The 23,527-nt window shown below is 41.6% G+C and overlaps 1 protein-coding gene across 2 annotated transcripts; it reads right to left on the bottom strand.

The window, feature by feature from the left end:
• Positions 1 to 15,895: 15,895 nt before the first annotated feature.
• On the bottom strand, positions 15,896 to 23,325 carry TM4SF1 (transmembrane 4 L six family member 1). Of its 2 annotated transcripts, XR_008617108.1 has the most exons (6): positions 23,033 to 23,325; positions 21,423 to 21,512; positions 21,188 to 21,333; positions 18,604 to 18,784; positions 17,420 to 17,756; positions 15,896 to 16,768 (listed from the first exon to the last, which is right to left on the bottom strand). XR_008617108.1 is itself a non-coding variant. In XM_007111348.4 (5 exons), the coding sequence occupies exons 1-5, from the start codon at positions 23,207 to 23,209 to the stop codon at positions 16,754 to 16,756; spliced, it is 609 nt and encodes a 202-aa protein (XP_007111410.2). In that variant the 5' UTR covers positions 23,210 to 23,323; the 3' UTR covers positions 15,896 to 16,753. The 2 variants fall into 2 exon arrangements, 1 of the variants encoding a protein (XP_007111410.2); XM_007111348.4 differs by lacking the exon at positions 17,420 to 17,756 and having other exon boundaries at positions 23,033 to 23,323.
• Between the last annotated feature and the right edge of the window lie 202 nt (positions 23,326 to 23,527).

The raw sequence follows: 23,527 nt of genomic DNA, 5'->3' as shown, positions 1-23,527 counted from the left end.
AGAAAAGGAAGGTCTACATCAACCAATCACTGCTCGCCTGCTCGGCACAAGGTACCTGACCCTGCTCTGAGGCTTCCTTTGCTCTCTGTAAGGAAATAGCCTTGCAATAACCAATCTGCTTTTGTCCAGTGTAACCTCCTTGTTCCTGCTCACATTGGCCTATAAAACCCCCTTGAACTGTACAACTAATTGGAGCTCCTTTCTATCTGGATAGGATACTGCCAGATTCATGAATCACTGAAAAAAGCCAATAAGATCTTTAAAATGTATTCAGTTACATTTTGTTCTTTAACAAAAGAAATGTTTTCTAAAGTCACCATAAACTGGAAGGAAATAATTCTGCTAAAAAGAAACCCTAAAAACCCCAAACCAAAACAAAACAAAAAACCCACTCGATTTACATAACAAATTAGACCCCTTAATTTGAATGCTCGTTACTTTTCATCCTCAGTAAAATTGCATGGACCCTTGTGCTTTATGTTTGCATATCAGAAACTCATTACAGTAATTATTTTTCTGCACAAAAAGGAGTCATTTTACCAGGCAGGCCCACTCCCTAGATAGTGTTTTGCAAAAGGCTTATCATGATAAGTTACTGATTAGGATAGAAAATAGAGTGCACTGCAGTATTGCTTCTGTGAAATCCTGCATATAGAATTGTTTTGTAAAATGGTCTCAGTTATCACAACTTTGCTACAGTGTGGTGGAAAACTTAGCTCAGGACAGCAGAAACCATAATTTACAATTTTTTTTACAGTCTCATAAAATGCAGTGTCTAATCTCTACTGGGTATTTGATTTCATTCATATAGTATTTTATGATTTACAAAGTATTTTCTCAACATCATCTCAGTGACCTAAGAACAGCTCTGCGGGGTTTGCAGAAGAACATTGTCATCTCGTAAACACGCAGATAACCAAGCCAAGATGGCACAGGCATACTGACTTACTTGCCCATACTCTCTTGGCTGGGCTATGGCAGAGCTGCCCCCGGAATCCATCTTTCTAACTCCAACTGTTCCACGCATCCCAGAGCTGCTGGCTGAGGAACATGCCCTAGTACCAAAAGGACTCACAAATGCCTCATGCGGATAGAATTATTTGGTACCTCAGTCAATTTTTAGTGCCAGTTTTTTAGCACCCTCCCCCACTGCTTGTTTCCAAGACAACTCCTAGCTCAGAATGTGGATATATAAGGAGAAAGACATCAGCAACTTCCCTGGCTGCCTGTGACCCAAGGACAGATCTGCTCACTCTTCATATTCAGTTAGACCAGCGGGTCCCAACCCCGGCTGCACATCAGTTCATGACTGAAAATCCTGAAGCCCAAGGCACACTCCAGACCAACTGCATCAGACTCTGTGGGGTTGAAGTCTGAGCATCAGTAGGTTTAAAACCCCCCAGGTGAGTCTAATATGCAGCCAAGGTTGAGATCCAAAGAGTTAGAGAAATATGATGAACCTAATCTGGTCTAAAACGGCAACTCTTTATTCAATGGATCAACTCTTGATTTGAACATAACAAAAATACATCAAAGATCTGATTGGTCTACACATTTTTGACTCACTATCATTATTTTCAGTAAAGCTCAATTTATAGAGCAGTTTTACTCGTCATTACACTTTGCCAGTATTCTCTGATTAAAACCTCCCTGGAGGTGGGTATTCTCTCCAATTCACAGGCGAGGAAGTTGAGGCACTTGGGGCTCAGTGACATGCCCGAGATCACACAGCTGCTAAGTGGTGGAAATGAGATTCTAATCCAGCACTTGACACACCTAACTTCCGAGCAGCACTGCCTCCCGTGTGAATGACTGATTTCAAGGGCTAGTTCTAAGTTTGGTTGTTGGCATCTGTCTATCTATGCCTTGCAAAACCAGCGGTGGCGACTGACGCTGGCTCGGATCTTCCTCCTCTCTGCTCTTCCTGTGCTTGCTTCCCATCAAGCAGGCTCCTTGATGGAGAGGCTATGTTTTGCTCTGTACCAATCTATCTTCCAAGCCCCTAAACAGGGTGGGACTTCCATGCCCAGCCCCACCTGACACATGGTGGGGCTCACACGCTCCCTATTGTCTGAATGTATGATATTCCAAGCCACGTGGTCTATACCCATTTGACTAGCTTACACAGTCACATTCCTAATAAATCTGTAAATGCTTTGAGAAATCGATACTGTGGTGTTCAGCTAGAAATCAAATGAAACATTTCTTAACTAGAAGCCTGTAGTGAGTAGCATGAATAACTTTCCCAGGAGACTCTTAAAACATTAAGCAGTTCCATATAAAAATGTAGACACTTGCACTAAAGTTACCTTAGAGGAAAATGTAATGACCCCAGAGGAGTCCTGTTTGAAAGTCAAAAATTGGATCCTTCCACTCTTCCCCCTTTTCAGAAAACAAGTTGGCACATCATGCGGTGAAAGAGGAAACGAAATAAAGCGTGTGTTCAGTGGCCTGGAGTGCGATGCTCGGGGCTCCAGCAAAACCTGCAAAGTCAAACTGACGTGGTTACAGATTTTCAGAAACGTAAGTAAAGTCTGTGTATAACCTTTGTTTTAGAATGTACGTAACCAGTATGAATTGCTCCAACAACTCAAAGTATCAATACTGAAAAAAAATCGCGGTAGCCCCACCTGGCCTAGAACAAGAGGGTCAGTGTCTCCCTTTTGAAGTGCACACTCTCTCCAGTCGTTCAAGTTTGGGCACAGGTTCTCCAGGCATCCTCAACCCCAGGGGCAAGGCAATTGGTCCAAGGCTGTCTTTACTTCTCTCGACCACATGGTGTCACTGTTGAAGACCAGTTGGTTCACCTTAAAATGCTTTCTCTCTGCGAGGAGCCCTCAGGGTGCCAGTCCCTGAAGGAGCCACAGGGGCTCTTCACGGAGGACAGTGCCCTCCCTCAGCACTCCGTTTTGCCAGGGACCCCAACGTGGCTGCCCTTTCAACCAAGCTCTCTTTTAGTTTCTGTATACCCAGAGCTGTCTCCTGAAGCTTTGAATCAGAATGGACTCCACTGTTCACAGAACTCCCTCCCATCCTTTCTCTCTAGTGATGGCCAAGGGGCAAGGTGGCAGCCCCCTGCCCTCCAACTTCCCAAACATAAAGGGTCTCTTTATATTGTCTTTCCCTAGGCAGTCTAGGCTACTCACCCTTTACTTATGTGTCTGGTGTGGCTTAAACGATATGTATCCTCTTAAAGGAAAACTCCCCCCAGGAGTCCACAAAGCTATTTTCCATCCTGGTCCATAAGGGAAAGTAGCTTGTACGTTTCTCACTAAAGAATTGAAGAGATACAAGGGAAGATTATCTCCTTTTACAGGGCTAAGGTAAAATAACACGAAATATATTTCCATTCTATCGTTTTTATTTTTCAATGAAGTTATAGATTTATAATACAATAACTTTGTGATAGTAAATGTATCCAACTCCTTGGAGGTGTTTTTCCTTCTGTTTCTCCCCAGCCCCAGCCCTGTCCTTGTTTTTTACCATATTCTGCTTAACTATGGTCTGGTCTAATGCCATGTTTATTGAGAAGGGAGTGAACTTGATCAAGTCAGGGGCAAACCTGGGACTCAGGGTCCTGACTTCTAGTCCAGTGCTCTTTCTGACACACAGCTCTGCATCTCTGCCTCTGGAGAATACTCCCAGGCTGGGACGGTCAAGGATTTTCCTAGAGGCTGGATGAGAGATGGAAATGAGTCAAGGTAGATGGTCAAGGCAGACCCCTCAGCATCTGTTCTAGTTTTCTGCATCCCTCCACTGAACACACATGTCTTTTTCCAGGGACCAATGAGTTCAAACTGCAGCTGACCTTTGGAGAAGCCTCACCCTGCTCTCTACTTTCTATGTCCCTCTCTCTATCCCAGGCACATAGTACCTCCATGTGGGGTTTCCATCAAAACTTCTAGCAAACATGCATGATTGTCTTGGCCACCTGGAATTCCTCTTCTCTCTCCTTGGGGAGCTACCCTCTAGCACTCCATGTGATTCTGGTGGGTTTGGCTAGTCCCAACCACCCCTTGTGTAAACACATGACCCACGCCCAGTATCAAGGCCGAAAAGAACAGCCAGCCTCATCTGAGGTCTTAAGAATTATAATTCAGAAGACACAGATTCACATAAAACCGAAAAAGTGTTCTAGGGAAGAGAAAAAGTCAAAGGCTTATAAAGACAAAAACCACAAGGTGGATAAAGTTGCCCAGAGAGGATTGTGATCAACTCTGATGCAAGTCAGGAAATATTTGTCCTTAAGGAATCACAACTAATTTTAGGGTTAGGGGTTTGATAAGTAGATAGGCCATCATGAGTTATTTTAGAGTAAGTGTCTGATAAGTATCTGGAGTAGGACAGTGCATGGTCAAAAGGTAAAAGTCCATACAGGTTGAGACATGCACGAGTCATACATTTTCAGTGGCTTCCTGGCTCCATTTTAGAGAGTTCTCTTGGCAATATTGACTCCATTTTTATTTTCCTTCCACACCAGACAGTCAAAATACCCTAACTCCAGGGCCACAGCAAGTTGGTCTTTTGACCCAAGCAAGGCAATATGGCCCTTCCCTGGGATTTTATTTATGGACACTGGGAGAGATGAGTCTTTCCTCTGGGACCACTAAGCTGGGATGATAAATCATTTAATTGAGGAATTATTTGACACTATGCATTCTGCCCATACACTGTCATCTGTAATAAATGAGGTCAACACACCAGGTGATGCAGAGATAGGAGATGGAAGAGAGGAAGAGAACAAAATGTATAGACAGCCCTGGGGGAGGCCCAGAGTCCCTTGAACTCACTGCCATCCCAGTCGAGTTTCTGTTACATTTAACATAGTTCCCCTTTCAGATTTTTCCTCTGTGTGATATAATAAGAAATATATTTGGTCTTTGTCCCTGACTTCTGGGCTCCTAAAACCCTTGGAATTTCCTGAGTGATAGGAATGTTTTTGTTATTCATAATGAACCACTTTTGGTCACACCTGAGCTTGTGCTGATGCAGTGACTTAGGGTGAGGCCCCTAGAGAGCCTCAGGATAGAGCTGGTCAGCAGAAAGACGAAGGAATTCAAAGGTTAGAAGATTTAGCCCCACCCGTTGACCTCCAGGAAGTAGGAGGAAGGCTGGACATTGAGCTTTATAAAAACTCTTGAATAACAAGATTTGATGAGCATCTCGGTTGGTGAGCACATCAAAGTACTGGAAGGGTGGTCCAGCCAGAGACAGAGTGGAAGCTGTGCCCATGCCCTGGACCTTGCCCTAAGCATTTCTCCCATCTGGCTGTTCCTGAGTTATACCTTAAGAGTAAACTAGCAAACATTAAGTAAATTCTTTCCCCGAGTTCTGTGAGTCATTCTAGCAAATTATCATGCCTAAGAAGGGGATGGTGAGAACCTGCAACTTATAGCCCTTTGGTCAGAAGTATGAGTGGCCAGGATTTGCAACTGGCATCTCAAGTAGGGGCAGTCTTGGGGGAATGAACCCTTAAATCTGTAGAATCTGACACTAACTCCAGGGACTTAGTATCACAATCGAATTTAATTGTTTGACACCTGATTGGTGTCCAAAGAATTGGAAAACTGTTGGTGTTGGAAAATACCCCATATTTTGTCAAATATACATATACTAGGTTTCCTTTGTTTGAGACTCTACTTTTATGAACAGAGCTGCATAGCTACTCTGTGCTGGGAACAGAGGTGTGAGAGTGTCAAATCCCCAGCCATCATATTTCCACTGTGTCTTCCTGAAACCCATGCTAGACACATAATGGGCGCTCCCACACTCCTTCAGAGGGGTAACACCCCCATCCCAGAAGCCATCCCATAGAGCCAATGCTCTGCAACAAGAGGAGCCGCCGCAAGGAGAAGTCCGTACACTGCAACGAAGAGTAGCCCCCGCTCGCTGCAACTAGAGAAAGCCCGCGCGCAGCAACAAAGACCCGACGCAGCCAATAAATAAATAAATTTTTTAAATTAAAAAAAAAAAAAAAAAAAGATGCCATTGATTTCAAGATGCCCCATTTATTCAATGAACCATTAAGAATGGAAAGAAATGCTGTTAGACTATGACATGCCTTCACTTGTAAGATGTGCTCCAATTTCAGGTATATGTAACAAAAATGTACATCTTAGAATTGATAATGTTATCTGCTTTTTTTAAAATTTATGTTTTACCTACTTTCAGATTTATTTACTTATTTATTTTTACATCTCACATATTATCTGCTTTTTAAGGCAGGAATTTCTTCTCATGCACTGGGGAAATGAAAGCTTTCTCTTCATCCCTATTATTTAGCTTTCTGTGGAGTAGCTACTTAGTATACACCCGTTAAGAGGTTTTGTTTTTTACTAAAGAGGTCAACATGACCTCTAGGGCAAAGCTGGGCTCAGCATAGATCTTGTTCTTAATTATAGATCTACATGGGAAAATTCTAAAAGACATAAGTTCTCCTAATTCTCATGTTAGTCAAAGGAAGGTTCCTTTCTGGATTCTTAATCAACGCTGTCCCGTACATTTCCTCTTGTGATGTGCAAATGTACTGCATATGTGGCCCTTTAATACCAGCCCGAGGCGGCTCCCAGCTCCTTGGAAGAGCTGACGTGAGGGTCCACGCCAGCATTCTCACTTATATTATCTGAGCCAGACATTGTCACTCCCACTGGATGTATGAGGGAAGACACATTAAGAAACTTGCTTAAGGTAACAAAACTAGAAAGCGACAAAGGCTGGGTTCTAGGAAGCTGTTCTTACTGCTACGTCTCCCACATCACTAGGCCTTCTCAAAGGGCAGTGGTGTGGCCTCCCTCCTGACCTTAAATGATATTCACAGCAAAGCACAAAAGGCTGCCAATTCCTGTGAGAGTTTTCAGTGGTCTCTGAATACGCCTTTTACATGAATTGCATGCTGTCTTTCCTCTTGGGAACACAGAGTGTTTCATAAATGTTATCTCATTAGTCTTCACAGCACCAGACCTTTTCAAACAAAGGAGTTAATGTTTGCAGAAAAGTCCTTGAGATTTGAAGACTATAGGCACAGGGTGAAGGTACAACGTTGTTCTAAAGCCTGAAGATCTGTCGTGGAGTCACAGCTTTGGAGACCTCTTCTATGAAAATGTCAGACTTTCCAAGAGATGGAGATAGAGGCAGAATTGGGAGAGATAGAGGCAGAATTGGGGGAGGCAGAGGCAACAAAGCCATCTGTGGTTTGGAGAGGGAGTTGATCTATCAAGCAGAGCTGCCAAAGGGGATTCCGTTGGCAGTTCTGATCAGTTATTGGGAATTGCCTGATAAGCTGAGTATATAAGAATCCTAAGGCCATGTCTGGGCTCATTGGGAATGATTGGTGATGTCTGCCATGGGGACAGGACTGGAGAGTTTAAAGCATATGTTCCAGGAAGTTGCCCTTCTTGTTACAGATCAACCTGGGCTGCATATTAGAATCAGCTGAAGGGTTTTTAAAAAAAATACTGGTGCCCAGGCCTCATCCTAGACCAAATGAATCAATTTCAGGGAATGAGGCCTGGATATCTATATATTGATATTTTTTAAGTGCCAAGTGATTCTAATTGACATACAGGTCTGAGATCCACTGAAGTGGGATGATCACTTTCTAGGGCAGTAGTTCTCAGCCTTGACTGTACATTGGGATTACATGGATTGTATTAAAAATTTATTGATGTCTAGATTGCAAGCCTGTATGTCCTGATTTAATTGATCTGGGGGCGTGGCCTAGACACTGGGATTTTCAAAAGCACAGCAATTGTTTTTTATAGACTTAATTTTTTAGAGCAGTTTTAGGTTTAATTTTAGCAAAATTGAACAGAAAGTACAGAGAGTTTGACTCACATATACCCCCTGCCCCCATGCAGATACAGCCTCCTCCATTATCAACATCCTCCCCGGGAGTGGTACATTTGTTACAATTGATGAACCTACAAGACACATCATAATCATCCAAAGTGCATTGTTTACATTAGGATTCACCCTTGGTGTTACACATTCTATACCCGAGCACCATTCTCCCATCTGGGACATCTCCACAAACCATCAAACTCTGATGTTCTCTCCTGCATAGGGATTCCTGAGGATGTGGACATGAATATGTCTCTCATTATACAAGATGAGACTCACCATTGCCTCTAGGGTGACGCTTCCCTGGGCCAAAAAAACACCCAGTAGTTCACAGTTTACCTGACTCAAAGGGCTCCCTGACCCTCTGGCCATGGATGCTGAAGACTGATTCACCGAGCTTACCTTTGCAGAAACTGGTTACTAATATGTCATTTCATTTCTGTCTCATTCCAACCTCCAGCTTTGCCTGTCATACAGCCATGGCATGTCCTTTCCCCTAGTACCTCTGCACCCATGCACGAGGGGAGGTATTGGCAAATGCAGATGGAAGTTGTTTTTCAACCTTTGCAGGGCTTTGTAGGTTTCATATACCTCCGCCCATACTCACATACAAGCCCACCTCGTGACAAACACATTTGGACTCAGAAATGGAGTTGGTGGGAGAACTGGCTTGACCCTAAATTATGGAGGGATGAAATGTCTTGTGATTGGGTTATTTATATCTCTGAAATTCTCCTGTCTCTCCTACTCAGAGAGGGCTCCCACTTGGAGACTAAGACAGCTACAATAGACATTTTTTCTCCAAAATTGTGACATTGGAAGTTAGGACTCCCCCAAAACCTAGGGAGCTGGATTGCTTAAAGGGACATATATTTTCCTATAGAATTGGAGCAAGATCTACAAAGGTGGTACCCTGCACACCTATTCAAGAGCAGAAGAAATGAACAGAGTACATATCAGAGTTCCTGTCCATTGAACAGACAGCAGCTAATTATACTGAAATTTTTCTTTTCATCCTAAACTCCCCATTGTCATTGAAGGACTCCTCTGACCTCTAACCTCTATCGTTCTTTAATGAGTTTATCATGTTTCCAGCTCTGTGCTTTCCTTTTCACCTGCTGTTCACTTTCTTTCCAAAGCTGCAACCCTAGGGTCTGATAGTTTAATAATTTGGGAAGTTTTGAGTTAACCAGGCTTTTACAACAAGAATTCTTAGAGCTTAGGAAATGTGTGTGATGAATCTTAAGGAAGATTTGTATTGTGTGCACTCTTTTCCAGGATTTTTTTTCTTTTTTTTTTTTTCCTAGACTTTTTCAAGGACATGTCATAGGACACCTGTTTAGTTTAGAAGATGCTGATGAAGTTTCAGATAGAGACTGCTATCTCCTCCTCTGTTCTGGGTTGAATTGTGTTCCCTCAAAAAAGACACACTGAAGTCGTAATATCCAGCACCTCAGAATGTGACCCTATTTGGAAATATGGTCTTTATAGAAGCAATCAAGTTAAAACGAGGTCATTGGGGTGAGCCTTAATGCAATACTACTGGCGTCCTTGTAAAAAAGGGGAATCTGGACACAGAGATAGACATATACAGAAGAAAGACGATGTGAAGAGGCACGGGGAAAAGATGACCTTCTACAAGCCAAGAAATCCCTGAGGCTACCAGAAGCTAAGAGAGGCCTGGAACAGCACCTTCAGAGGGAGCATAGTCTTGCTGACACCTTGATATCAGACTTCTGGCCTCCAGAACTGTGAGACAATAAATTTCTGTTGTTCTAAGCTATCCAGTTGTGCTACGTTATTATGGTGGCCCTAGGAAACTAATACATTCCCTAATATCCATTCTTCTAGTTAGATGGTAGGCAAATTGGGTTCATTTTTTCTCTCTCTATTTCTTTTTAAAAAATTTCAAAATTTTTATAATAAGCTTAAAAATAACAAAAATATTCATTGTTCTCCTCTTCCATTGTAATAAAATCTCAACTTTTAGCTAGGCAAATGGGCAACTAGGCTAGAGGTCAGCAAACTCTTTCTGTAAAGGGCCAGATAGGGACCTATCTTAGGCCTTGTGGGTCACGTGTTCACTGTCACAACTACTCAATTCCGCCATTGTAGCAGGAAAGCAACCATAGACAATATGTAAACAAATAAGCATGGCTGTGTCCCCATGACTCTATTTACAAAAGCAGGCAGCAGACCAGATTTGGCCCATGAGCCATAGTTTGATGACCCCTGATCACTGAGCATCTATTGCATGCTAGGCTCTGATTTAGGAGCTGGGGATACAATAGTAAGCAATATAGTCAAGAACTCTGTCTCCTGGAGCTTGGAAAGCTCCAAGCTGTGTCTTCAGCACCTTGTGCAGTGCAGGGCACACAATGTGCAATCCAGAAATATTGAATCAGTAAGTGATTGACAGTTCCCTGGCAGGAAGAGATGAACCAAGCTTTGGTGTCGCTGGGCCAAGGGGAAACTCTGGGCCCCCTGAGATGCTAACTAAAGCCCAATGAAAGAATCTCCATTGACAGTTTGATTCCTTCACAAGGCAAAAACAAAGCAACCTACATCAATAAGTTCTTATATGCACCCAAAGAAAAACATGTACAAGAATGATCATAGCGACATATTTCCTGGAAACAACCCAAATATCCGTTAACAGAATTATGGGTAAATGAACTGTAGTATATTCAAACAACGGAACACCATACAGCAAAGGAAACGAACAAACTACTGCTACATGAGGTGACACAGATGAATCTCAAACATATTGCAAACTGAAGCCATCTACTCCCCACCCTGAGCTTGGATACTGAGGACTGACACCATAAACTGCTCCAGGGCTTACAGTTTATTAGGATTTTATTATTCCATAGTGTTTGTTAGCATAGCTTTACTATTCCAGGACACTCTTGCCCAGGCAAACAACTTTATTGTTCATTATAGGAACTTCCTGAGAGACTTATCATCTCTTCAATAGAAAACATCAACGGTTTCCATCTCAAGAGTCTCTGAACCTCTCACCTCAAAATCCTTGCCTTACTCGTCCCAACAATCCTAAAAGATATCATAATTCTTGTTAATCCTATTCAAGCCTTCCCATCAAAAGACTCACCTTAAACCAGAATTAAAATCTCAAATTCAACTTTTTCCTTCCCCCTCCAACACACTACCAAAGCTCTTTCGAGGTGGTGTTCTCCCTGACGGCAGTAGGCAATACACTCAGCTTTGTCTTATGAACAGACTGTCCTGGTGCTATGCCAGGAGCCAGCATTCAACAGCATAATGTGTAGTGAGAAGAAACAGACACCAGAAAAACATGCTTTATGCTTCAATTTATATTGAATTCAAGAATAGGCAAAAATAATCTATGCTGATGGAAATCAGAACTGTAGCTACTCAAGAGGTACGTATTGCCTGGGAGATGACATGAGAGAGTTTTCTGGGTGCTGGAAATGTCCTGTATCTTGATCTAGATGGTGGTTACATGAGTATAAACATATGTAAAAGTTCTTGAGAAGTACGTTTTGTGTGCATTTTACTGCATGTAAAAAAAGGAGGATTTAATAAAAGATTTAAAATTTTTTGTTAAAGTTCAAAATATAATAGGTGTCAGAGATTATGGGGAGAGCTGACTGTAGTGTTTAAATTATTGCTTTAGTCAAGGGGTCGCCTTAAATGACGTGGAGTCAGGTATTGTGAGAGATCCCAACCTGGCGACCTCGGTTTTGCTTTCAAACCCTTCTAGGCATCATCTACACTTGAGACAGGAGAGGTCACTGCCATGGGCCTTGAACCCTGCGCATGAATCAGTGATATCTGTACACATGTAGCAAAGGAGGTTGTGGTGAGAATTAGCAATTGGAACACACAGTCTTCCACTTCCAGGATGCAACTTGTGAATACAGACATCTTGCGACAGCCCTCCTTAGGGACTTACAGTGTTGCTCCTGTAAAAACCCAATGTGTGGGATATTGCATAAAGGGACTCTCCACCCCTTCCTCTATTGTAAGGATTTGGCTACATCAGTTAAGATTACATCCAGAATTGTGTTGACAAAATTTGGGGTGGAGACAGTGTAGATGGGTTCTGCTCTCATTATTTGTGGGATTCACCCATGTTGTCTCGTCTGCAGTAGTCTGTTCCTTTTAATTGCTATATAGCAGGGAAATGTGTGTACATATGTGGCGAGTGTGTGTGTGTGTGTGTGTGTGTGTGTGTGAGAGAGAGAGAGAGAGAAAGGGAGGGAAGCTGTTTGATCGGTTCCAAGAATTAACATGAAATCCAGCTCCAGAAAGGCCTAGCAGACTTCTATAACTGCAGTAATCAAAATAAGTATCTAAATTGACAAAGATACACACACACACACACACACACACACACACATAAATATTTCATGTGAAAAGGGAAGGAGGAACAATTTGTACTACCTTTGGGTAGGTGACTCAGTTCCTCTATTGTTCAAACGCGTTGGATCATTTTCACAAACCAGGCTGGGCCAAGTCCTACAAACCCATGCTGTTGTTAACCCTCCTCTCATCTCAGAAAAGTAAAATGAGGAAAATTCGGGCTGTGCTACAAAGTGTCCTGACAAAAGGCCAATGCTTAAAGTAGAAGTATTTCATTACTTCCATTCTTAAAATGAAATACCTATTTGATATTTATAAAACATCTCATTTGGTAGCTAGACCAAGTAGATACCATGTACTTATGTTTCCCAAACACAGAGTGGGAATTACGGTTTTCCCCATAATATTTTTAGCCTGTAGTCACTGACTATCTCACCTGGCTCGTCCCTCCACCTAATTGCAGGCACAATTATTCTCCAGTGTTTACCATGGAATGATTCCTCTGTTCACCCACAAGAACAATGGTTTTCTCGCACACTTGGGAAGCGTCCTTTAAAGACTGTGGACTGTTCCCTGAATTTTCGGAACGGAATCTTTCTTTTCTCTTTTTTGTTTTCTTCCCCAAAGTAGTATGTGTTTATAGGAGACACTTCAGCAAGTATAGATAAGCAAAATGAATCAAGACAAAAATCACCCAGAATCTGATCCAAATTACTTTTTAGTGTATGTATATGTTATAAATATAAATATGCATAATATTTTACTGTGTTGACTACATTTTATCAGACCAGGTCCTTGCTGTCAGACATTTAAGCTCTTGTCATTTTTCTAGGTATAAACAATACTCCCAAAGTTATCCCTGGAAACTGAACATCCTTTTTTTTTTTTTATTTTTTTTTTTATTTTATTTTTTTTTCACTTCCCACCTCTCCTCTCTCCCTGTCTCCCTCTCCCTCCCCCCACCCCATTTCTCCCTCCCCCCTCCCTCTCCTTCTCTCTCTATATGTATATATACATATATACTTGAGAGAGAGAGAGAAACAGTATATTCTCATAGCGCCTCATTTGTCTGTAGCTTACCTGATTTTCCCCACTAGATGGTAAACTCCCAAAAGGGAGAAGTCATTCACTCTTGGGGTTTAAAACACAGAGGGGACGTGTTTAACACGTTTTTTCTTAGTGGATGCCTTTAGATGGGGCTTGCCTCTCATGTGCCACAGTTCCCCCAGCCCCGCCCCCGACTGCATCTTTTTGTCATAAGAATGCATCATTCGTTGACCTGCCTGACGCCCCCAGCCCCCCACCTCCTGCATCCCAGACCAGAGTAGGCCCTCAATAAGCATTTATCAGAGGGATGATTTTTTTCTTTTCAGGTTGGGTAAAGCACAGAACAAGATGGGAGTCAGTATTTCTTTAACGACCCCTGCCCCTCACTAGCCATGGCCCTCAAGACTGGACTGTCTTTACCTGCAGGAATACTGATGCCAAAAGCTCAGCCTCTCTGTACACCTGTGCCAAACTGAATCTAAGAGACAGAGTTTTGAGCGAAGTAGAAACGGATAGCTTTCCTGCTTTGCCAGGCAAAGGGGAACACAGCGGGCTCCTGCCTCGAAAAACTGTGTCCCCTGAACATCCTTGATGATCCTCTTAAAATAAAGGTCTAAAAGTAAAAATATTGGGTTAAAAAGGATGGGCAGACTTTCTAGATTGTCGCTTTTCTGAAAAATTGCACCAAATCCCATACCCGTTCATACTAGGGTAAGTGTCAGAGGAAACGTAATCAAAGAGATCTCACACACGTACGAAAAAGAGATTGTAGTGAAGGTACCATTCCATCAATTTCCTTAGATTTCAATTCAAGAGATTTCCTTTATGCAGGTGATTATTTGAAAATCTGGTAACTACGGCAAAATGATCCTCAGAAAGAACCATCTAACCTTGAGGCCATGTGTGCTATGCAGGTGATTCAGTTTCTACAGAAATTTCTGTTTTTATGTTGCCAGGTGATAATAAGCTGTTTCGGTACAATCCCTGAGGGAATTTCCAGCTGAATTGAGGGGTTTAGAATATTACAGACCCAGAGTGTGAGCTATGAATAGAAATAAACTAGGGTAGAAGGGAACTTGTGTAAGCTATTTCCTCTGGACAATGGCAATGTCTACTGTGAAAGGATTTACAAACTAGAGGAAACTTTGAGTCACTCAAATTTGGGCTCTGATGGGGGTGACTGAGGTCACAGGGGTCTGTCAAAGCCCCCTTGGGTGGGCGGAGAGTCTGAGTTCCAGTGTTGGAGGAGACAAGACTCCAGCACCGGGGCAGGGGCAGCAAAGGAGGTGGAGGGGGCCAAGGAAAGAAGTGGGTTTTCATGTTAGACTGACCTGGATTTAAGCATAGTTTTTAAAGATGTGGCCTTGGGTAGACTACTTAACCTTTCTGGTCTTAGACTCTATACAATGGAGACAAGTATCCCCTACTAGGGCTGTTGAGAGAGTTCAGTGAAATAATGTGTGTAGAAACGAAGTACAGTAATTGACACAGAACTCAATAGTTGAGTTGCTATTATTACTATCATGGTTAATAATCATTATTTCCATCTCCTTTGAGGATAGATTTAGGAGGGAAAAGTGCTTATGACTGTTCATCATGCCTCTTTTTTGGATGCAGGGGTTCTTAACCTGGTATCTAAGAACTCCTAAGAGGCCCATGGATAGATATCTGCGGTGGGAGGAGGTGTTAAACTTGGATGGGAAAAAAATTTGTCACTGTTTTTATTAACATCTAATGAAAATTTCGTATTTCCTTTATTGTGACTGCATGCAACAAATCACAGCAGTGTCAGCAACACTGATTGTCCTTTGAACAACAATACAAAATTACACATCTTTTCAATATCACATTAAAATTGTTGCATGCATCTCAAAATATCATTCAGTTGGAACCATATTTCAAAAGTACAGTAGTTCTTAGACTCCGCCCTCCTCAGCCCACTGCTAGATCACACGTGATCATTGTTTTCCAGTCTACAGATGTTGGTGTGATGGAGCTGCCTATCAAGACAACTATCTTATAATTTTACAAAATATTTTGATAAAACAGTCAGATATCTGGGTTTACTTTGTCATCCTATGTCTTTGTTTTATGCACTTTAAACAGTATTCTTCAAAGGAGTCCATAAGCTTCACCAGACTGCCAGAAAGACAGAGGCACAAGAAAGATTAGAACCCTTCGGGCAGGAGACCTGTCTCTCAGAGGAGTTCTGCTGTCTAACAGCCAGTGAAGCTTCTTTATTCACTAGCTTGTCTGTTGCATAGGCCAATAAACACCAAAAGCTGACAATTTCTGAAGACAATTCCCAATAGGTCAGGGGATCCTGTCACTGGAGAAAGCCTAACGATACAACAGATGTAAGATATCTAAGATATCGAGAGAAAATGTCTGTTTCATTCCTCAGGAGCTGGATGTCTGGAGCACCCAGTGGAAAGGAAGCTTGCCTAACTAGGATGATGGCCCAAAGGCAAGGATAGCAGAGGAAGGTGGAAGAGGAGGGAGAAGATGAAGAAGAGAAAGTGGGATAAAGAAACCAGAAGACACAAAGCCCTTAGCAATGGAGACCGTACAACCTGCAGACTGGGAAAAAAAAAAAAAAAAAAAAAAAAGGAAGAAAAAAGGAGGAACTTGAAACAAAGGATGATGAAACTAAACAACAAAATGGTAGTGAATACTTTATTTGTTGCATTTAAACAAGCAAATTTGGGGGGGTGGTATTTCCTCATGGTCCTCCCGCCCTTCCTCCCCCATGTTCCCATGATGCTGATCAACTGCTTTATTCCGTTCCCCATCTTTCTTCTTGTCCAATTATCCAGGCCTTTCTCTTTTAAAATCCGTGATCCTCAGTCTTGTCTTTGAAGGACGAAAAGCTTTCCACGTGTTAGGAAAATTCAGGATCTGGTAGTCCTTGCGACAACTCGCCGCATGTGTATTTTGACTCATTCATTTGGCTTCGCGCATTCTCAACCTGTCCTCCCACGCCAGGGAAGTTTCTGTCTCTTTCATAACACGAAATCAACTCAAGAGGCCCCTTAGTAGAGATTTGCAGGCATGCAAATGGGAAACACCATATAAACAGTGAAAAAATACATCTTTTCAGGTTGTTGGATTTTCTCCTTAATGGTCTTAAAAAAAGCAACTAGAAATCTTTCATTTCATAAACACATGCACATATAAATATTTACAATAGTAATCAGAAAGTGATATTTATCCTTGTAATGTTTCTCAAAAACATGACCTCAGCCAGAGTTTATCTCAGGTAGGCTGAGAACTGTCACTCAGTTTGTAAATTACCTCCAGAGTGTGGTTTACTTTCTTATTCCTAAAAAAAAAAAAAGAATTTCTTTGCTAAGTTCAAACACTGACATCCCGTGAAGATGCCAGTCTTTATACACACTTATAAAAGTAGAACATGGGCTGTATGATACACTAGTACAAAGTTTTACAAATTATTACAAGTAAATTATATAAATTACAGTGACATTGAGGAAGATTGTAGTTTTATCTTGGGGTGGTTCTTCTAGCAATCATATTGCTGTAAAGAAAACGAAATAAGCATCAGGTTCTGATCAGGTTAAACAATGATGAAATTTCAGTGCTTTAAATTCCTGTTTTAAGCAAACGTAAAGCAGACTGATCTCAGCTTCAGCAGAGGTTGGGTCAACAACCCTGAGAGCTTTGACAATGCTCACAAAATGTTTCCTAAACAAACCAGACTGTTGTCCTTCCCCAGTAAAAGCTGCAGAAAGAGGCCATGGAAACTGCAGTTTACATGCTTGACTGGCTTTGAATACGCTTGGGGTGGGTTTTTAATCTCAGGGATTTAAGAGATAATGCCTTGGGAGTTTCACACTGATGGGGGCTCAAGGCAGGCAACTTTTGAATTAAATGCTACAGAGTTACAGATTTGACTCATCTACATTAAAAACCTTGCTCTTTGAAACTGTCTTTTGTCTTACAAACAAACATAACAGATCTGACCTGCAGTGTCTGGGAAGAAGCCTCCCTCCAGTGCCTCAGATGGGAAACCCAGTGGGACTCTTGGTCCCCCCCCACCCCCCGCCACCCCCCACCCCCGCTCAGAGGTGAGTGTCATTCTGCTAAACCACTACAGCAAAATTTTGGTCGTTGACACTTAACGCCCGTCCCCCAAATGCACCAGCGCTGAAGTACAGTGGGTTCTCACCTAATTTAAACTCTGCCTTGTAGGAAATTCAAGGCTAAAGATAGGTTATTTTTATAGTAATCCCAAGAGCATTCTTTGCCTCTCCCCAACCGTATTGCCTGGAAACGACTCCAAATTGAAGGCTTTCCACTCTGCTGTTTTCTTGGAAATTTGGCAGGCTCCCAAGGCAATTATTAGTCTTGCTTTATTTGCCTGATAGGAAATCTAGAATTTTATTTTAACTTCCCCTCAAAAATCGTAGAAAGTTTCCATCTATGTTCAGCAAAGTTTTTCATGGTAGCAATGGGCTTTTCGTTTTCATTAGGTTTTGTCTTATTTTCAAAGAAAGTTAGGAGACCTTGAACCAGAGAAGGGAATGGTTAGGAAAACACAAATTAAGTAAGTTTTTGTTTATCTAATCCTGCTTTACAGAATAAGACATTAAAAAAAAAAAATTGGACCAAAGGTGGACTTCCATCAATTCAGTAATATATGTTTTTTAGGAAAATATAGAAACAAAAACTTTCCTTACTAACAAATGCGTATTTCTCCTCAAAATCATATCCCCAGGAAACAAGTGCTTCCTGGTTTTCTTTCACAGTGAAAGGCTTTTAATGAGCTGCTATTCAAAGGCTACTAGTGATTCTCTAGGCTTAGCTGTTTGGGCATTATTGTGACTCCTTATTAGGAAGGAACTGTAGAAAATGCAACAGAACAGCAAGTGCTGCATACAGGTTAAGAGCATAAAATGACTCAGGGTTTGAAACCTGTTGCTTCCTGACTAGGTGATCTTAGAAATGTTGCTCAATCTCTGCATCATAGGCTTTTCTGGAATAGGGGTTTAGCACAATGCTTAGGGCAATGGATGATGGCTGTTACTTGTGTATACTAGTTGGGAATGTGAGAGCAAGCAATGAAAGGGCATTTCTTTTGTGTCTCTGCAACCAGAGCAGAGGCAGTGCGTTAGATCCTGAGGGGCACTCTGTCTATGGGTGACATTGTTTCATATACACAGGGCCAGCGACAGAAAACCAAGATAACCCAGTGACTGTGACACTCAAGGAAGCTTACTATTGAGAGCAAAACTGAATGCTGTAAATGCTATGCCACAAAAATGGAATAAACACTGGTAGGTGGAGCAGGGTTTGATTTTGGCTTTTTTCTCTAGGATGAAAACTATGGTGCAATTTTACACAGGTTCTTACCTGTTGGCGAGAGCAGCAATAACCACAGATGCCTCCAAGCGCTCCGTTTATTATTTGAAAGAGACACAAGATGAATTCAATTCCACCAAGTGCCAAGAGGATAGAAAACAGAGAGACATTCCATTCCACTGCATGCTTGGGTTCAATGCACTGGGCCCATGTGGAGCTATCCAGAAGGTAACTGTGGATAAAAAGAGACACTTCTGACATATGGCCACACCCAGTGGGATGTCTCATAAGCATACTTTTTGTGTGGTGTTTTTTCATTAATCAATAGATTTATTCAATGCCCTATATCAGATTCTTCCAATCCAAGTCATTCCACAAAATGAGGAATTTAGCCCAGATCTTGTTGCCGTAATAAACAAAAAATTCAACAAAGATTATGGAACACTCGGTGTGGGTTAGACATCGAGACAGAGCTGGGGATATAATGGCCTGGGTCCTGTCCTGGAAGAGCATCGCTTAAGAGAAGAAACAATAGCTAATCTCAGTGTAATCAGTACACTGATCAGGTAAACCAAGGGTAAAAGGGCCATAGAGGAAGGACACATAACTTAGGCCAGGGAGAAGAGCTGCTTATGCATCTAGTCCACAAGTCTGAGCTCCACGAAGGTAGGAACCAGACCTATTCATCATTGTATATCCAATTCCCAAGCCAGCATCTGGCACATAGTAAGTACTCAACACATTGGAAAAGTCATCGAATGATGAATAACAATCCGAAGTCACTGTAAAATGTTAGCAAACCATACCGGGGTCATTATCTGAATATATATATATTCTTCATGAACTAGGATTCTATCACGTGGGAAAATCTAAGATTGACTTAATTCCACTAAGAGATCTGGTATAATTCTTTCCTTATCACTTCTTCCTACCACAACAGAACAAAAGGGCTGCAAATTAGAGACCTTGTTTTGGAATGGTTCATTGAGCCAATCAGAAATTCAATTTGCTGATTATATACAAAAAAATTCTGTTCTTCTGGCCCGGTCTTTCTGCATATAAAGTGGAACAAAAATCCATAATTTCAGAACACAATATAAAAAAATTCTTTGGCTCCACTTGGCTATTGAGCAACTAATCACTGGCTTGTCATTCCCCATATTGAAATCTCTGGACAAGTTGAAATTAGGAATAACACAGAAGCAGGAGGTTTCTTGCAGAAGCTGGGGTGGATTACTAGAGGGGGCTATAACATAATCAGCTATGAAAAAGTTTCATGATACTCTCACCTCTCCTTGGATTAATCATAATGTTTTTTAGAGGTGGGTTTGTGCAGTAGATCATATGTTTTTGTATACATGTGTAACCAGTTTGTAGTGGTACATTCAGTATGTTCAGAACAAAGCATGGAAAGTATGAGTTGAAAAATCACGATCAATAACAATTTTGAACACCAAAATTTCAAACTCCCGTTGAGGGCTGGTTTTCCTTCAGAAGCTACCATTGGACGGTACCTGCTGAAAGCTAGTAGATAATATTAACAGCTAAGAATGGCAGTGCTCACACTGTGTCAGCTTCTGTGACAAATATTTTATACACAGTACCTTATTAATCCTCCCGACAACCGCCATTGGCTTTATTTTACAGATGAAATAACTGAGGTGCAGAGAGCTCAGTTCACCTTTTCCTGGTTACCGAGACAGTAAATGCAGAGCTGAGATTGAACCCAGGTCTATCTAATTCCATATTCATGATCTGATGACTTCATTATATGCTACAAAATTCATGGGAGACAAACATTCTTGAAAATATAAGGGCAATTCAAATTCATTATTCTTATTATTTTCACTCATGACTCTCATTACTAAACCTTTCAAAATTCAAAACAGAACGTCGTTCATTTATCATTATGTACATCAGTTTCTATCAGCTATTTCTGTTCTTTTCTCAATAATGGATAAGAAATAAGTATCAACATAAAACAATAGAGCCACTTAAATTTTCCTGATGTTAAAGTCATGACTAAGATCTGTCTTATACAGCCTGATCGCTCTAAATAAAGGGTGTGTTATACACAATTATTATGTTATATGTGAGTGTGTGTGTGTGTGTGTGTGTGTCTTGGGGGGGGTAGTATGATTGACCTTGGGCTTTGGTTAAATTCATATGGTTTTCATCCATATTATATAAGGATTCCATAATATTTTCTTAGAAAATAGTAAAATTAGCCAATTGCTCTGGCATAGTATACACACTGTATAAGCACAAACTTCACAGCTAGGCTGCCTGGGTTCAAATCATGACTGCCATGTCTTAGCAATGTGAGTTTGGATAAGTTACTTCATCTCTCTGTGCCTCCATTTCCTCATCTGTAAAACGGAAGCAATAGTGGAAGTCACCTCATGCCGTTATCACAAGGACTGAGTCAGTGAATCCATGAAAAAGCTTCTCTGGGTCAGGGACTAGGCATTCGTCCTCTGATACCCCTTGCCTAAATTGTGCCCGAGTTAGTGAGAATAAACCTGGTTGAGAGGATGGTTGAATGAATGGTTGATGCCCTTCCAGTTTGATGGGTTTACCACTATCTACACGTGGTGGATAAGAATGTGCGACCTGATGGGGGTCGATCACTCACCCTCCCTCCGTGTTGGCAAAGGTGTAGTTCCATTGGCCACTGGCATCAAGACATCTTGGTCCTTCCGCTAAGCCCAGTGCTGCCACAATGACGCAGTAGCCAGATCCTGCAATTCCGATGAGAGCGGCCAGTACAGAAGAAAACATCTGGGGAAAGGAGGACCACCAGAAGTGAGGCACAGAGCGTTGCAGCTGCCTCTTAGGGACCACTTCCCCACCGGCGCAGGAAAACCTACCGCGCATCTTTTGCCGCAGTTTTCGTGGCCGCCGCAGCCGCAGCAGTCGTCCTGTTCCAGTCCTATGAAGATAAATGCTGGCAGGAGCATCTGTTTAGAAAATACGCAAATTAAAGTCATTGTCTTTCCCCAGGTCCACAGGGTCCGTCAGGCTCAGCATCTTTCGGTAAAATATTTTTCTTTCTGACCCTGTTGAATGTCTTTGGGTTAGGTTGACAAAATATCTCAAAGAATGTAAACTCCGAGGAGAGAAAAAAACCCTCTAAAGTGTAATATCCCTTTGTTTTCATGTAATGTATCACATTAGGTAGGGTCAGGGCGTAGCATGGGAGGGGTAAAATAATTACCTATAAATGTGTTAATCCAGAAGAGTTCATGACATAGTTCCAGAGGCAAACTCTGTTCGGAAACTATCAAACCCTGTCTTTTAAGTCTGTTTGTTTGTTTGCTTTCCCTTGAAAAGCATAGAAGATAACAACAAATCTTCAACAGAATAACTGAAAGTTTTTTATAAACAAGAGAGATGAAAGCTCTGTATCACAGAGGTGAAGTGCTTCTTTGAAGACACAACTGCATGGTGGTAGCTTCACATTAAAGCTCTTAAAATAACATAAGTTTGAAATACTTTGAGTTCAAGATCAAAAGAAGTTTAAAGAAGGGAGGTGTTGTCTTAAAGACAAATGATGATGAAATTAACTATACCTCAAAAAATGAAACAAAACAAAAACAGACCTGAGAACTAGTGGGGGAAAAAAAAGACAAACGATTATGTTAACATGATGGTAATGCTTAAATTCAAAGCAGATTTGCCATACCATAGTTAGTGTATTAAGTCTAAGTATCCTTTACTTGACTAAGAAAAATATTCTGTGTGGTATTAGCAATTCCATAAAACTTCTCTTCAAAATTCTCAATCCCAGCATTTCAAAGTGGCAAACTCAAGTTTGTTCACATTATTTCCGTGCTGTGGTTGAAGCTAATACTTTCAGCTCCCAGGTTGGCAGGCAAATTCCTCTCACTTCGCTTCAAAACAAACCTTGGAACAAACAACACATTCCACTATTACCTTCAGACACTGATTTGCTGCTAACTGAAGGCTTTTTCCTAAATGCCACACCCCAGGCTTACATAAAGGAGAAAATTTATAGTCCTTTCTCAATAGCAATGCACTCACAATTCAATATTTTTCTCTGTCACTGATGCCTGAGAACAAACAGCAGAGAATTTGGATCCAAAACTCTGTTGATTTAGACAGAGAACCAGTGGACTTCTCCCAGCTCCCCAGAGCAAAGGTTAAATGACTACCTGCTTCAGGACTAGAAACTATAGTTTTTCAAATCTGATTTAAAAGCTAGTATCTGTTTCTAGCTGTAAAGTAAGAGAGTTTAGCAAAAAAGTAGTTCACTTTTCGTTGAAAGGGGATTTTGTAAAACAACATCTAATAAAATCAATACACTATACCTATCTCAACTTTCGTATAATCTGCTTTCAAAAGAAGAATGAACAAAAATCCTGGATTTGGAAACATGCCTCATAGAAAACTTTCTCCGAAAACATCTCGTCTAACAAGAAAGAATTTTTTAAGGCTGGAATGATTCTGAATGACTTACCAGCAAACCTCCTCCTATGATGCCCGAGAAGAACCACACAAAGTGGCTAAGATGGTCTTCAGAAGCGTACTTTGTTTCCCCATTGGGAAAGTACAGCAAAATATTAGCTACAATGCAGAGGATGGCGAGCCACACCAGAGAATGTCCGATGCATCGCGCGCATTTCCCGTAGCACATAGTGGCGGAGTTTATTTTTTCCCCCTTCACTCTGAGCCTTGGCTCGGTGATGGCCCAAATCAGATGAGAGCGTGCCCGTCTGCGGAGAAAGCAAAAGCCATTCTCAGCCCATTCCTGCAACTTCTTAAATACTCTGAGTTCTAAGTCACCGGGTGGATGAGGTACTTGGCTTTCATTGGTCCTGATTGCAGGCTCCGGTTGGGGTGGGGCGGGGAGGTGGGGGAATGTCCCGCCCTTCAGATGAAATCCTTGGGACAAGCGAAACCAGGGGAAGACTTGAGAAACAGCCTCAGTCATAGGCAAGAGAGAAGATGATTA

The sequence above is a fragment of the Physeter macrocephalus genome, chromosome 1, assembly GCF_002837175.3.
Source record: "Physeter macrocephalus isolate SW-GA chromosome 1, ASM283717v5, whole genome shotgun sequence".
NCBI classification, from domain to species: domain Eukaryota; kingdom Metazoa; phylum Chordata; class Mammalia; order Artiodactyla; family Physeteridae; genus Physeter; species Physeter macrocephalus.
The sequence above is the reverse complement of the archived record's forward strand: the minus strand, read 5'-3'. Positions and strand labels throughout refer to the sequence as shown.